The sequence below is a fragment of the Onychostruthus taczanowskii genome, unplaced genomic scaffold, assembly GCF_017590055.1.
Source record: "Onychostruthus taczanowskii isolate IOZ18803 unplaced genomic scaffold, ASM1759005v1 scaffold74, whole genome shotgun sequence".
NCBI classification, from domain to species: Eukaryota; Metazoa; Chordata; class Aves; order Passeriformes; family Passeridae; genus Onychostruthus; species Onychostruthus taczanowskii.
In genome coordinates, this window is record NW_024505229.1 from 4119308 (window position 1) to 4130367 (window position 11060).

At 60.8% G+C, this 11060-nt stretch overlaps 1 protein-coding gene across 1 annotated transcript in view; it reads left to right on the plus strand.

The window, feature by feature from the left end:
• CELSR2 (cadherin EGF LAG seven-pass G-type receptor 2) overlaps nucleotides 1–11060 on the plus strand; it is a 30722-nt gene that overhangs the window by 19203 nt on the left and 459 nt on the right. Inside the window, exons 20-34 of the mRNA XM_041422717.1 lie at nucleotides 473–616; nucleotides 1172–1409; nucleotides 1782–1967; nucleotides 2993–3119; nucleotides 4142–4342; nucleotides 4817–4991; nucleotides 5980–6092; nucleotides 6164–6240; nucleotides 7100–7226; nucleotides 7725–7841; nucleotides 7923–8053; nucleotides 8609–8697; nucleotides 8788–8931; nucleotides 9485–9691; nucleotides 9764–9992. Coding sequence (XP_041278651.1) covers nucleotides 473–616; nucleotides 1172–1409; nucleotides 1782–1967; nucleotides 2993–3119; nucleotides 4142–4342; nucleotides 4817–4991; nucleotides 5980–6092; nucleotides 6164–6240; nucleotides 7100–7226; nucleotides 7725–7841; nucleotides 7923–8053; nucleotides 8609–8697; nucleotides 8788–8931; nucleotides 9485–9691; nucleotides 9764–9992 — 2305 coding nt within the window. The remainder of the gene's footprint in view (nucleotides 1–472; nucleotides 617–1171; nucleotides 1410–1781; nucleotides 1968–2992; nucleotides 3120–4141; nucleotides 4343–4816; nucleotides 4992–5979; nucleotides 6093–6163; nucleotides 6241–7099; nucleotides 7227–7724; nucleotides 7842–7922; nucleotides 8054–8608; nucleotides 8698–8787; nucleotides 8932–9484; nucleotides 9692–9763; nucleotides 9993–11060) is intronic.

Genomic DNA, 11060 nt, shown 5'->3' on the forward strand with positions numbered 1-11060 from the left:
GGTTGGTGGCTGCTAGTGTCCGTGGGTGTGTGGATTCATTGCTGTGGGGTCGTTGGATGTCAGGGTCAGTGGGTGCTAGGCTCAGTGGCTTCTGGAGTCTGTGTGCCACAGGATTGGTGGGTGGTGGGATCTGTGGTCCTGGGGTCTGTGTGCCAGGCTCCATGGCTCTGGGGTTCGTGGGTGCCAGGGTCAGTGCATGCTGGAGTTGGTTTGTGCTGGGCTTGGTGTGCCCTGGGATTAGTGGATGCCGTGGTTGGTGTGTCCTGGGGTCAGTGGGTGCCAAAGTCTGTGTTCCCCAGGGTCAGTGGCTACCAGGATTGCTGGATGCTGGTATTGGTGTGTACTGGGCTTGGTGCACACTGGGATCAGTGAATGCTGGGATCGGTATGCCCTGGGGTTGGTGGGTGCTGGGGTCTGTGTGCCTCAGGGTTGGTGGGTGCCATGCTGGGCCGTGAGTGATGTGGTGCCACAGTGGTGTCGGTGGTGCGCCTGGACAAGAGCAGCTTCACGGGTGCCCACCTGCCACGGTATGAGGCGCTGCAGGGGGAGAAACTCCCAGATCTAGAGACGACCGTCATCCTGCCTGACAGCATCTTCCGGACCCCTGAGGACAGGCGTGAGTCTGGGGCATAGGGGGGACAGGGGGCAGGGTTGGGGACCCACTTGCATCCATGGGGCTGGCAGAGCTTGGGGGACCGCCCATTTGGCCATGGGGACATGGCATAGCTGGGGACCCTTGCTGGGGGCTGGCAGCGATGGGGGAAGCCCAGAATGCCCATGGGCTGACAGGGTTGGGAATCCCAGTGCCACCATGGGGAATCCAGTGTGGCCATGCGGCTGGCAGGTTTGGGACCCCAGGATGGTACTAGCATGGCTGGGGACCCTGGTCAGGATGCAAAGACCAGGGACTCCAGGATGGCATCAGAGATCCTGGTGTGGCCGTGGCAGGGGGGCAGGGTTAGAGACACAAATGCGACCATGGGAACCTCATTGTGGTCGTAGAGCTGACAGGGTTGGGGACTCTGGTGTGGACATGGGGACCCCTGGGGCTGGAAGTGTTGGGGGAACCTTGTTGTGGTCATGGGACTGGCAGAGATGGGGACTCCAGGGTGGCCATAGGGACCCCAATGAGGTCTCAGAGCATCATGCTGCCCCTGCCCATGGCCCCCAGGCCCCTCAACCGGGCATGGGCAGGCACCACAGGGCATAGGTGGGCAGGAGGAGGAAGAGGAAGATGAAGCAGGCGAAGAGGAGAAAGTGGAGGAGGAGGAGGCAGGGATGACTGTGGTGACCCGGCACAAGCGCCACCCATCCCTGGGTGAGGGCCAGGCCATCGTCAGCGTCATCATCTACCGTACCCTGGCCGGTCTCCTGCCCCAGCACTTCGACACCGACAAGCGCAGCCTCCGGTGCCACTGGGGATGGGGGCTTGGGAGGTTGGGGGTGGCACGTAGGGGTGTCAGGGCAAAACCAAGCATCTTGGGGGGTATAGGAAGATGGGGCCAGGGGTGTCTGGAGGGTTCCTGGGGGAGGGATGGTAAAGGGGTGCACACGGAGTGCCCTTTACTGGGAGGCACAGAGAATGCTTGAGGATGGGGGGAGAGGGCTGGGGAGGTGGTTCAGGGGCTGCCCAAGGATGGTGCACATGGGGTGCCCAAAAAAGAGGGCACAGGGGAGAAAGAGGTGCCTTCACAGTGTCTGTGTGGTGCCAGGGCACTCTGTGGCACCAAGGTGGGTTTTGGGGCACCCTGAGTGGGCTCCCTGACACCGGTGTCCCCCAGGGTGCCCAAGCGCCCCGTCATCAACACACCAGTGGTGAGCATCAGCGTGCACTCAGGGGGCACGGATGGCGTGGGGGGCATGGGGACCCCCCGGGTGCTGGCCAAACCCGTCACCCTCCAGTTCCGGCTGTTGGAGACCCAGGAGCGCTCCAAGCCCATCTGCGTCTTCTGGAACCACTCTTTGTGGTGAGGGCAGGACAGGGGACACCCCAGGGGTGAAAGGAACACCCTGGGGGCACTGGGACATCCCAGCAGAGGGACACAGGATTGGGGATGGGAACACCTTGGGGAAGGGTACACTCCAGAGGGACAAGGGATCTCCCCAGGGAGACAGGAGACCTGGGGATAAGGACACCCAGGGGAACAGGGGATATCCTAGGGAACACCCTGGAGGGATGGGGACATCTTGGGGAGTTAGGGACAACATGGGGGGACACAGACATGCTGAAATAACAGGGGACATAGTACACACTAGTGGAATAGGAAACATCATGGGGGGAGATGGGGACACCTCGGAGGGGACAGCAGACATGGAATGGGGACACCCTAAGGAGATGGGGACACTCTGTGGGTACAGAGAGCAGGGGGACGGGGACATCCCATGGAGACAGGGGACATAACAGGGATAGGGACACCTTAAGGGGACAGGGAATATGGGGACAGGGCAGGATGGATGCCCCAGTAACCCTGCGGGTCATGGGTGAGTAACACGGGAACAGGACATGAGGACTCTAACCCTGGTGGGTGTCAGATAGGATGGGGGTGTGTCCCCAAATAGAGGGGTGTTCCCTCGTGAGCACCTGGTGGGTGAGTGTCCCCAAGCGGCAGCGGTTGTCTCTGCTGGGTGGATGGATGTTCCAGTGGGTGGGTGTGTGCTGTCTGTGGATGTACCTGGTGGGTGTGAGTCCCTGTAGGAGGGTGATGCCAGCGGGTGTCCCAAGCACGTGTGTCCCTGGTGGGTTTAAAAGGGCGGAGCTACACAATGTGGTTGGGGTTTTGAGGGGCATGGTTGAAGTGCTGTGAATGCTGGTGGGTGTCCAAGTGTGTGACGCCTTGGATGGATGTCCTGGGTCGGGCGTGTGCCCCTGGGCAGGGGTGGATGTTCCCGGTGGGTGTCCCTGGTGGGTGTCCCCAGTGTGTGTGTATGTGTTTGTCCCCGGTGGGTGTCCTGGCGGGTTTCGTGGCTTATGTCATCTTTTGGTGCTGCGCAGGGCGGGCAGTGTAGGCGGCTGGTCGGCACGAGGCTGTGAAGTCGCCTTCCGCAACCAGAGCCACGTCAGCTGCCAGTGCCACCATCTGACCAGCTTTGCCGTCCTCATGGATATCTCCCGCCGAGAGGTGGGAACATGGGGGACATGGAGGGGTGCCTGGGGATACAGAGTGACAGATGTGATACGGGGGATGTGGAGGGACACAGTGACCCTGGGGGCATGGAATGACTCAGGGTGAGGGCCGTGGTGGGGACATGGGGGTGCATGGAGACACATGCACAATTAGGCACAGGGTGTCAGGTGGTCCCAGGCACAGGGGTGGGGCTTTATGGACAGGGGCGGGGATTATTGATAAAAGGGGAGGGACAGGGATAGGAGGGGCAGGGGCAGGGCGGCGGTGTGACTGCTCATGGAGGCCGAACTGAGAGAAGTGTGGGGCCTAAGTGGGGCGGCGCTAAATCCAAGGGGTATGGCTAAATCCAATGGGTGGGGCTCCCTTGAGGCGAGCTAAGTGGAATGGGCCGGGCTATGTCACATCTGGCAGAGCTCCCCCAGGTGTGGGTCCAGTCAGCAGGAGTGGAATTCCAGTGGGTGCAGCTGAGCAGGCTGGGCCAATCGGTCTCCAAGGGGCAGAGCTTGTATGGGTGGGGTTACAGGAGGTGTGGCCGAGGGATGCAGGCGCGTTTTCAGGGGCTGTGGCTGAGTAATGTGGGCAGGATTTCCTGGGGTGGGGTTGAAAACTGTGTGTGGGACATAAGGAGGTGTGGTCAGTGTTGTGGGTGCGGCTTCAGGGTGGTCGCAGCGTCGAGTGCAGTAGGTGGGGCGGAGCTGAGAGATGTGGGTGGGGTTTTGAGGGTTGGGGCTTAGTGGTACGGGAGAGGTTTAAAAGGGTGGTGCTACAAAATGTGGGTGGGGTTTTGAGGGGCATGGTTGAAGTGCTGTGACTAGGGGTTTCAAAGGGTGGGGTTACCAGGGGCGGGGCTGAATAATGTGGGCAGGGCTTCCTATTGGGCTATGCATTGTGGGCAGGACTTCCCAGACCCAGGGTCTTGTTGCTTTGTAAGAGGGACCATGTATCTGTTGACGGGGATGTCTGGGGGTGCATGCCACTGAGCACATGCCTGACATATGCCGATCCTGGTGCTGCAGAACGGGGAGGTGCTGCCGCTGGCAGCACTCACCTACGGCTCCCTGGGCGTGGGGCTGGCGGGGCTGGCGCTGGTGGTCCTGGCCCTGGGGACCCTGAGGCGGCTGCGCTCCAACCGCCACAGCATCCGCCGGCATGGCACAGCTGCACTGTTCCTTGCACAGCTTGTCTTCCTGCTTGGCATCAACCAGGCCGATGTCCCGGTGTGTGGGAAAAGGGGGCTGGGAAAGGAGGGAGGGAGTGGAAAGGGCTGGTTTGGTCAGGGGTTCTGCTGCCTTTGAAGTGTTCAGGTTGGTGGGGCTGAAATGGGTGGGGCTGAGGAGTGGGCACGGCCATGGTGGGCTGGACCTAAGGGGTGGCATCTAAAAGACATGAGGACTATAATGAGTGGGGGTCTGTCAAAGGGGTGGTGATCTCAAGGAGTGGAGTCTGTATAAAGGGGTGGGGCTTGCAAAGCAGTGGGGCTGATAAACGGGGTGAGGCTCCCTAAGGGGTTGGCTGTCAAGGGGGTGGGGCACATCAAAGAGGTGGGGCACTCAAGGGGTGAGGCCTATAAAAGGAATGGGACCTTTTAGAGGAGTGTGACTTCAACAGGGGAATCCTGTCTCAAAGTGGGGGGGTGTTGCATGTGGCTGGGTGGGTGGGGCTGTGGGCTGGCACTGATGGGGCGGGTGCAGCTGGCGTGCACGGTGGTGGCCATCCTGCTGCAGTTCCTGTACCTGAGTGCGGTAGGCTGGGCGCTGCTGGAGGCGCTGCACCTCTACCGGCGCCGTAGTGAACCCCGTCATGTCGACCGTGGTCCCATGCGCTTCTACCATGTACTGGGCTGGGGACTGCCTGCCTTCATCACCGGTGAGCCCTGCTGTTAAACCCTGCTCCCATTCTGACCCCATGCCCTGGACCACCAGCTGCCCACCTCCACCTGGGGGAACACCTTTTGGTGGCTACACACCCCCTTCTAGGCTATGGACCTGCTGCCTGAATCTCTCTCCCACAATCAATTTGATGCATGGTGGGGTCCTATTTCCATGTGTAACCCTACCCCCAGAATATAGGCCCACCCCCAAATGCATCTTTACCAGCATAGCCACACCACTGGATATAACCTTGCCTCCAGCAGGATAGTCATGCCCAATCCAAAACAGCCTCACTCTAAGAGTTTAGCTCCACCCTTAACACCATAGTCCCACCCTGATATATAGGCAGAGTCCTAGTTATGCCCTCCTCTATCAGACCCAGTTCCCAAGATTTTAGACAGGCCCCTGTGTCCATAATCCTACCCTCATTCATCATAGCTCTGCCCCCAAACTTTCAGACACACCCCCGGGGTCATAGCCCCCTCCCAAAGAGTATAACATTTTATCCCCACCGCAGGCGTTTAGCCCCACTCTCATCCATCATATCTCCACCCAAAGAGCATCTTTCCCAACCTCTTCAATATGCTCCTAGGGCCATAGCCCTTCTCCATCAATCATAGTCAGGTACTCCCCCGGGATCTTAGCCCCGCCCTTATCAGCATAACCCCACTCCAAGAGACTAGACCTGTACTCTAGACCTGTACTAACCTCTTATACAAGCCTCCCGTGCCATATCCCTGCTCTCATCAACACTGCTCTCAGCACTGCCACAGAGCTTAGACAAACCTCATTTGCATAGCGCTGTCTCTACCCAGCGTAGCCACACCCCCAGCAGCAGCACCTTCTTTCCAGCCCTGTGGCTTCCACGAGCCCCGTCCTGCCCTAGCTTCACACTTTCTAGCCCCACTCCTCCCACCTTAGCCCAGTCTCCTCTTATAGCCCGGCCTACTGAGTTGGCCCTGCTCCTGATCTCTCCTTTGCAGGGCTGGCTGTGGGGCTGGACCCCGAGGGCTACGGGAACCCCGACTTCTGTTGGCTGGCCCTGCATGACAGCCTGGTGTGGAGCCTGGCTGGGCCCTGCGCTGCTGCCATTGCTGTGCGTACAGGGCTGGGGGCTGGGGAGGGCATGGGACCCCCTGTCACCCTGCTCACTCCCTGCACCCCCAGGTCGGCATCTTCTTCCTGGTGCTGGCAGCCAGGGCCACGTGTGCCACCACCCAGGGCTTCCAGAAAAAGGGCTCAGCGTGAGTCACCCAGCCGGGGTCAGCCGTGGGGGGGCAGGGGACATGGTGGGGATGGGGTTGCTCAAGGTGGGCATGGGAGGTTGGGGCACCCATAATGGGCACAGAGGGTGGGAGCACGCATAGAGGCTAGGGTGCACTGGGGGCTAAGGGGCACGCATGGGGAGTTGGCCTTTTGGGGAACCTGCAGAGGGCACCACAGGATGGACTGGGGCATCCATGGGGGGCAGGAGGGCACTGGGGACTGGGCTGCCTATGAGGAGTATGAGGGGACAGGGGGGCTGGGGCATCTATAAGGGCAGATGGGTGCAGGGCAGCCGTAGGGAGGCAAGGGCGTGGGGAGCAGGGGGGTACAGGGGGCTAGAGCCAATGGGGGGCATGGGAGCATGGGAGGTTGGGACAACTGTGGAGGGCAGGAGGGCACAGCAGGGACTAGGACACCCATGGTGGGTAGGGTGAAATAGAGGTCTGGGGCATCCATTGAGGGCAGGGAGTCAGGGGAGTTTGGGGCAGCTGTGGAGGACAGGGGGGCATCAAGGGCAGAGGCCCTCATGGGGGACTGAGGGGGTCAGGGGAGATTGGGGCATTTAGGGGGGCAGGGGGGCACAGAGCACCCTTGGGGAGGCAGAAGGGCGTGGGGGAAAGGGGCACAGGGGGCTGGGGTTGGGCTGGGCCCACAGGGACCAGGGGAGCTCAGGGGGCTGGAGCACCCATGGATGGCAGAGTGAGTCAGGTTGGGGTTGGGGCATCTGGAGGGGGAGGGGGCCATGAGGGGCTGGGGCAGCCCCGGGTGGCAGAAGTACAAAGGGCTGTGACATGAGCTGTCATTGTGGTGACACTGGGGTGCCATTGGGGTGCTCAGGTCTGGGGTGCGCACAGCTGCAGTCCTGCTGGCCATGCCCAGCCTGGCCTGGCTTCTGGCCCTGCTCTCAGTCAACAGTGACACGTTGCTCTGTCACTACCTGTTCGCCGCCTCCAACTGTCTCCAGGTCAGTGGGAACCACCTGAGACTCCACCCATGGGACCTCCAGAGCCACCGCCCCTGGGACCCCCAAAGAGTCCGGAACCCCAAAACCTCTGCCCCTGGGATCCCCAGTGACCACGACCCCTGGGACTCCCAGAGCCCCCTGAACCTCACATCCTTGGGACTTCCAGAGTCCCACACCTATTTGTAGGACACCCAGTGGGCACAGAGAGGTCCTTTGCCATATCCAGGGCACTAATGGGAGATACCCACTATGTATGGGGGCACCTCAACCACTCCATGGTGCCCATGGAGGGCACCCAGTACATATGGGGGTCCCTTTTCCTGTCTGAGATATCAGTGGGGGGCACCTAGTGGGTGTGGGGGGATGCTCATTCTCTTTGAGGTGCCAATGGGATGCACCCAATCTGGATGGTGACCCATTGACGAGTCCAGGGTGCTGCTGGTATCCTCCCAGGCTGTACACACCCTTCCTTGTCCCCCCTGCCCCCTCTCTGCCCAGGGTCCCCTCATCTTCCTGTCCTGTGTGGTGCTGAGCAAGGAGGTGAGAAGGAGCCTCCGCCTGAGCTGTGCCCGCTGCCACCACCCACCTCTGGCCACCAAGGCCACCCTCACCCCTGTGAGTGCTGGGCCACATGGGGGATGCAGGAAGTGAAGGGCAGCCTGTGCCATGGCTATGACATCCTTGTGCCCTTAGCAGGCCTATGGCAGGGACAGCACATACGTGGCAGGGCGACTGTACCCCTCCCCAGGCGGTGGGTCCTCGGGGTCCCTGCACAGCACTGCACGCTCGGGCAAGAGCCACCACAGCTACATCCCCTTTGTGCGACGGTACTGGGCACAGCAGGGGCCAGGGCATGGGTTTTTGTGGTGTCCTGGGCTGGTGTGGCACTGGGATGACAAGATGGGATGGTGGGGTAGCAGGGTGCTGGGGTGGTTGAGTGGTGGGTTTGTCGGGTGGCAGTATGGCATGGGGGTATTGGGGTGGCAGGATGGTGGGTGGTGGGGTGACATGGTTGTGGGGGTGTTGGGATGGCTGTGTGGTGGGTTGTGGGGTGATGTGGTTGTGGGGGTGTTGGGATGGCTGTGTGGTGGGGCAGTGGCATGGGTGCACAGCAGTACAGTGGCAGGGTGGCATGCACATGGAGTGGTGACGTGGCAGGTTGGTCACAGAGTGGAGGGTTGAGGGGGTGTCAGGGTGAAGAGGTGGCAGCGGCAGGTGTCAGGGTGATGGATATCAGGGTGGTGGGTGTCAATGGATATTGAGGTGTTGAATGTCAGTGGGTGGATATTGTGTCAGTGGGTTGGTGTCAGTCAGTGGGTGACAGTGGATGGTAGGTGTTTGGGAGTGGGGATCAGGTGTTGATGAGTATTGTGTCTCCACAGGGAGGACTCAGGTCTGGCAGGCAGCCCAGGGCCAGTACCACTGCCTGAGCCTGGGGGGCTTTTCCTTGATGCCCAGGACCAGCCCGAGGGTACAGTCTCACCCATAGGGCAAGTGCGCCCAGCCTCGGCCCAGGGGGCAGGAGGTGTCTCTGGGCACCCCCTGACCTGTGACTCCCCAGAGCACGACACAGACTCGGACAGTGACTTGTCCCTGGACGACCCGAGTGGATCCTACGGCTCCACACATTCCTCCGACAGCGAGGACGAGGCCCCCTGTGGCTGGGACCCCCTGCCCGGGGCTCCCTCAGGTCCCCCCTGCCCTGGTAACAGCCCCAGGGGGCACCCCGTGGAGATAGGGGACCTTCAGCCTGGCAGGGTGCTGATGGGGAGCACCGAATGGGTTGGGGGAGGTCCCTTGCCTTGTCCAGGACACTGATGGGGGGCACCCGGTGGTTATCGGGGTCCCTTGTCCAGTGTAGAGTGGTGGTAGGGCCATTGAATGGATTTTTGGGGTGGGAGGGGGTCCCTCATCTTGGCTGGGTCATGATGCAGGGGCACACAGTGACAAAGGATCCCTTGTCCAGCCTGGAGTTCTGATAGGCATAGTAGTATAGTGGGTATAAGGGAGAGGGTCCCTTGTCCAGTCTGGTGTTGTGATGGGAGACCCCTAAAAGGTTTGGGGGTTCCTCATGCAGTCAGAGGTGCTGACTGGGGCACACAGGGGGGAAAAATGGCACCTTGTCCAGTTTGGGGTTTGGATGGGACTGACGCAGTGGGATTGGGTGCATCCCTTACACTATGTTCTGGTGGGAGCACCCAGTGAGGACGGGGAGGTTCCCTGGTCCTGCCTGTCCCAGCTTCCTTCCTTCCCCACAGGTGACTCCCTGGTGCCCCTGGGGTGCCCATACTGGCCAGGGGAGTTTGTGACGACAGCGAGCGAGAGCGAGGGACCAGGAGGTAGCGAGGGGCTTCGAGTGCAGCCAGCAGGGGGCCAGGAACATCCCTGGGGTGACCCCCCCCGGCCCAACGGCGAGGCACACCCCAGGGAACCCCTGCTGCTGCCCCTGCCCCACCCCCACAAAGGTACGGGCTGCCATGGCACGGGTGGCACTCCAAATCTGGCCTCCCCACCCATGGGTGATGCTGCTTCTGCAGGGATACTGAAGAAGAAGTGCCTGCCCCCCATCAGTGAGTGGGGCAGTGCCCAGCGCCCTGGGCCGCCCCCACCGCCTCCCGAATGCACGGCTGCCTCCTCGGGCAGCGATGCAGGGGCCCCCCCTGTCCCTCGGCCTCGGCAGAGCCTCCAGGAGCAGCTCAGCGGCCTCACCCCCATTGCTATGAGCATCCGCACAGGCACTGCTGACGAGGACTCCTCTGGCTCTGAGTGAGTGCCCACCACATCTGAGGGGTGCTCACTGGGAGTTCTTTGGGTGCCAGGGTTCCCTCTGGGCACCTGTTGGGTTTGACAGTGCCCTTGGGGTGCCAGGGTTCCCGTTGGGTGGACAAGCAAACACCACTTGTTAGGTACCCTTTGGGTGCTTGTCAGATGCAAGGATGGCTGGGTACCAGGGTGCCAAGGTTCCTGTTGCACTCTCATTTGGTGCCATGGTTTCTCTCAGGTGCCCATTGGGCACAGTTTGGGTCCAACACTGCTTGGTGGCTGCCCATCAGGTGCCACAGTAGTGACTGGACACCCATTGGGTACAACATTACCTGTCGGGTATCCATCAGGTTCCAGGGTTCCCTTTGGGTGTCCACTGGGTGTCAGGGTACCCAACAGGTGCCCTTTGCATGCCCATCAGGCAGGTGCCAGGGTTCCTTCTTGGGTGCTCATTGGGTCCCAGCAGTCCCTTTGAATCCAGTGAATATTGGGTGCCAGGGTGCCCATTTGGTGCCCATCATGTGCAAGGTTGTTTGTTGGGTGTCCATAGGGTGCCAAGGTAACCAACAGGTGACCATTGAGTGCTAGGATTCCTCTGGGGTGCCCATGGGGTGCAAAGGTGGCTGTTGGGTGCCCACTGCTACTACCTACTGGGTGCCCATTGAGTGTTGGGGTACCCACTGAATACTCACTCATTGGATGCCCATTGACTCACACACTCACTGGGCGTTCATCAGGTCTAACTGCACCCACTGCGTGCCAATTGACTGTCCATGGGTGCCCATTGACCACTGGATGGGCATTGTGCATCCATTGACCATTATGTATGCATTCGGTGTCCACTGACTGTCCATGGGGTGCCTCATGACCTCTGCGTGCACACTAGGTGATGCTTGGGTCTAACAGCACCTGTTGGGGGTGTTAACTGTTCAGGAGTGTCCACTGACCACTGGGTGCCCCTTGGGTCTAACAGTGCCCATTGGGTGTTGGAGTGCATGTTGGGTGCCCATTGACTGTCCAAAGGTGCCCATTGACCACTGGCTGCCCACTGGGTGTCAGGGTGCCCACTGG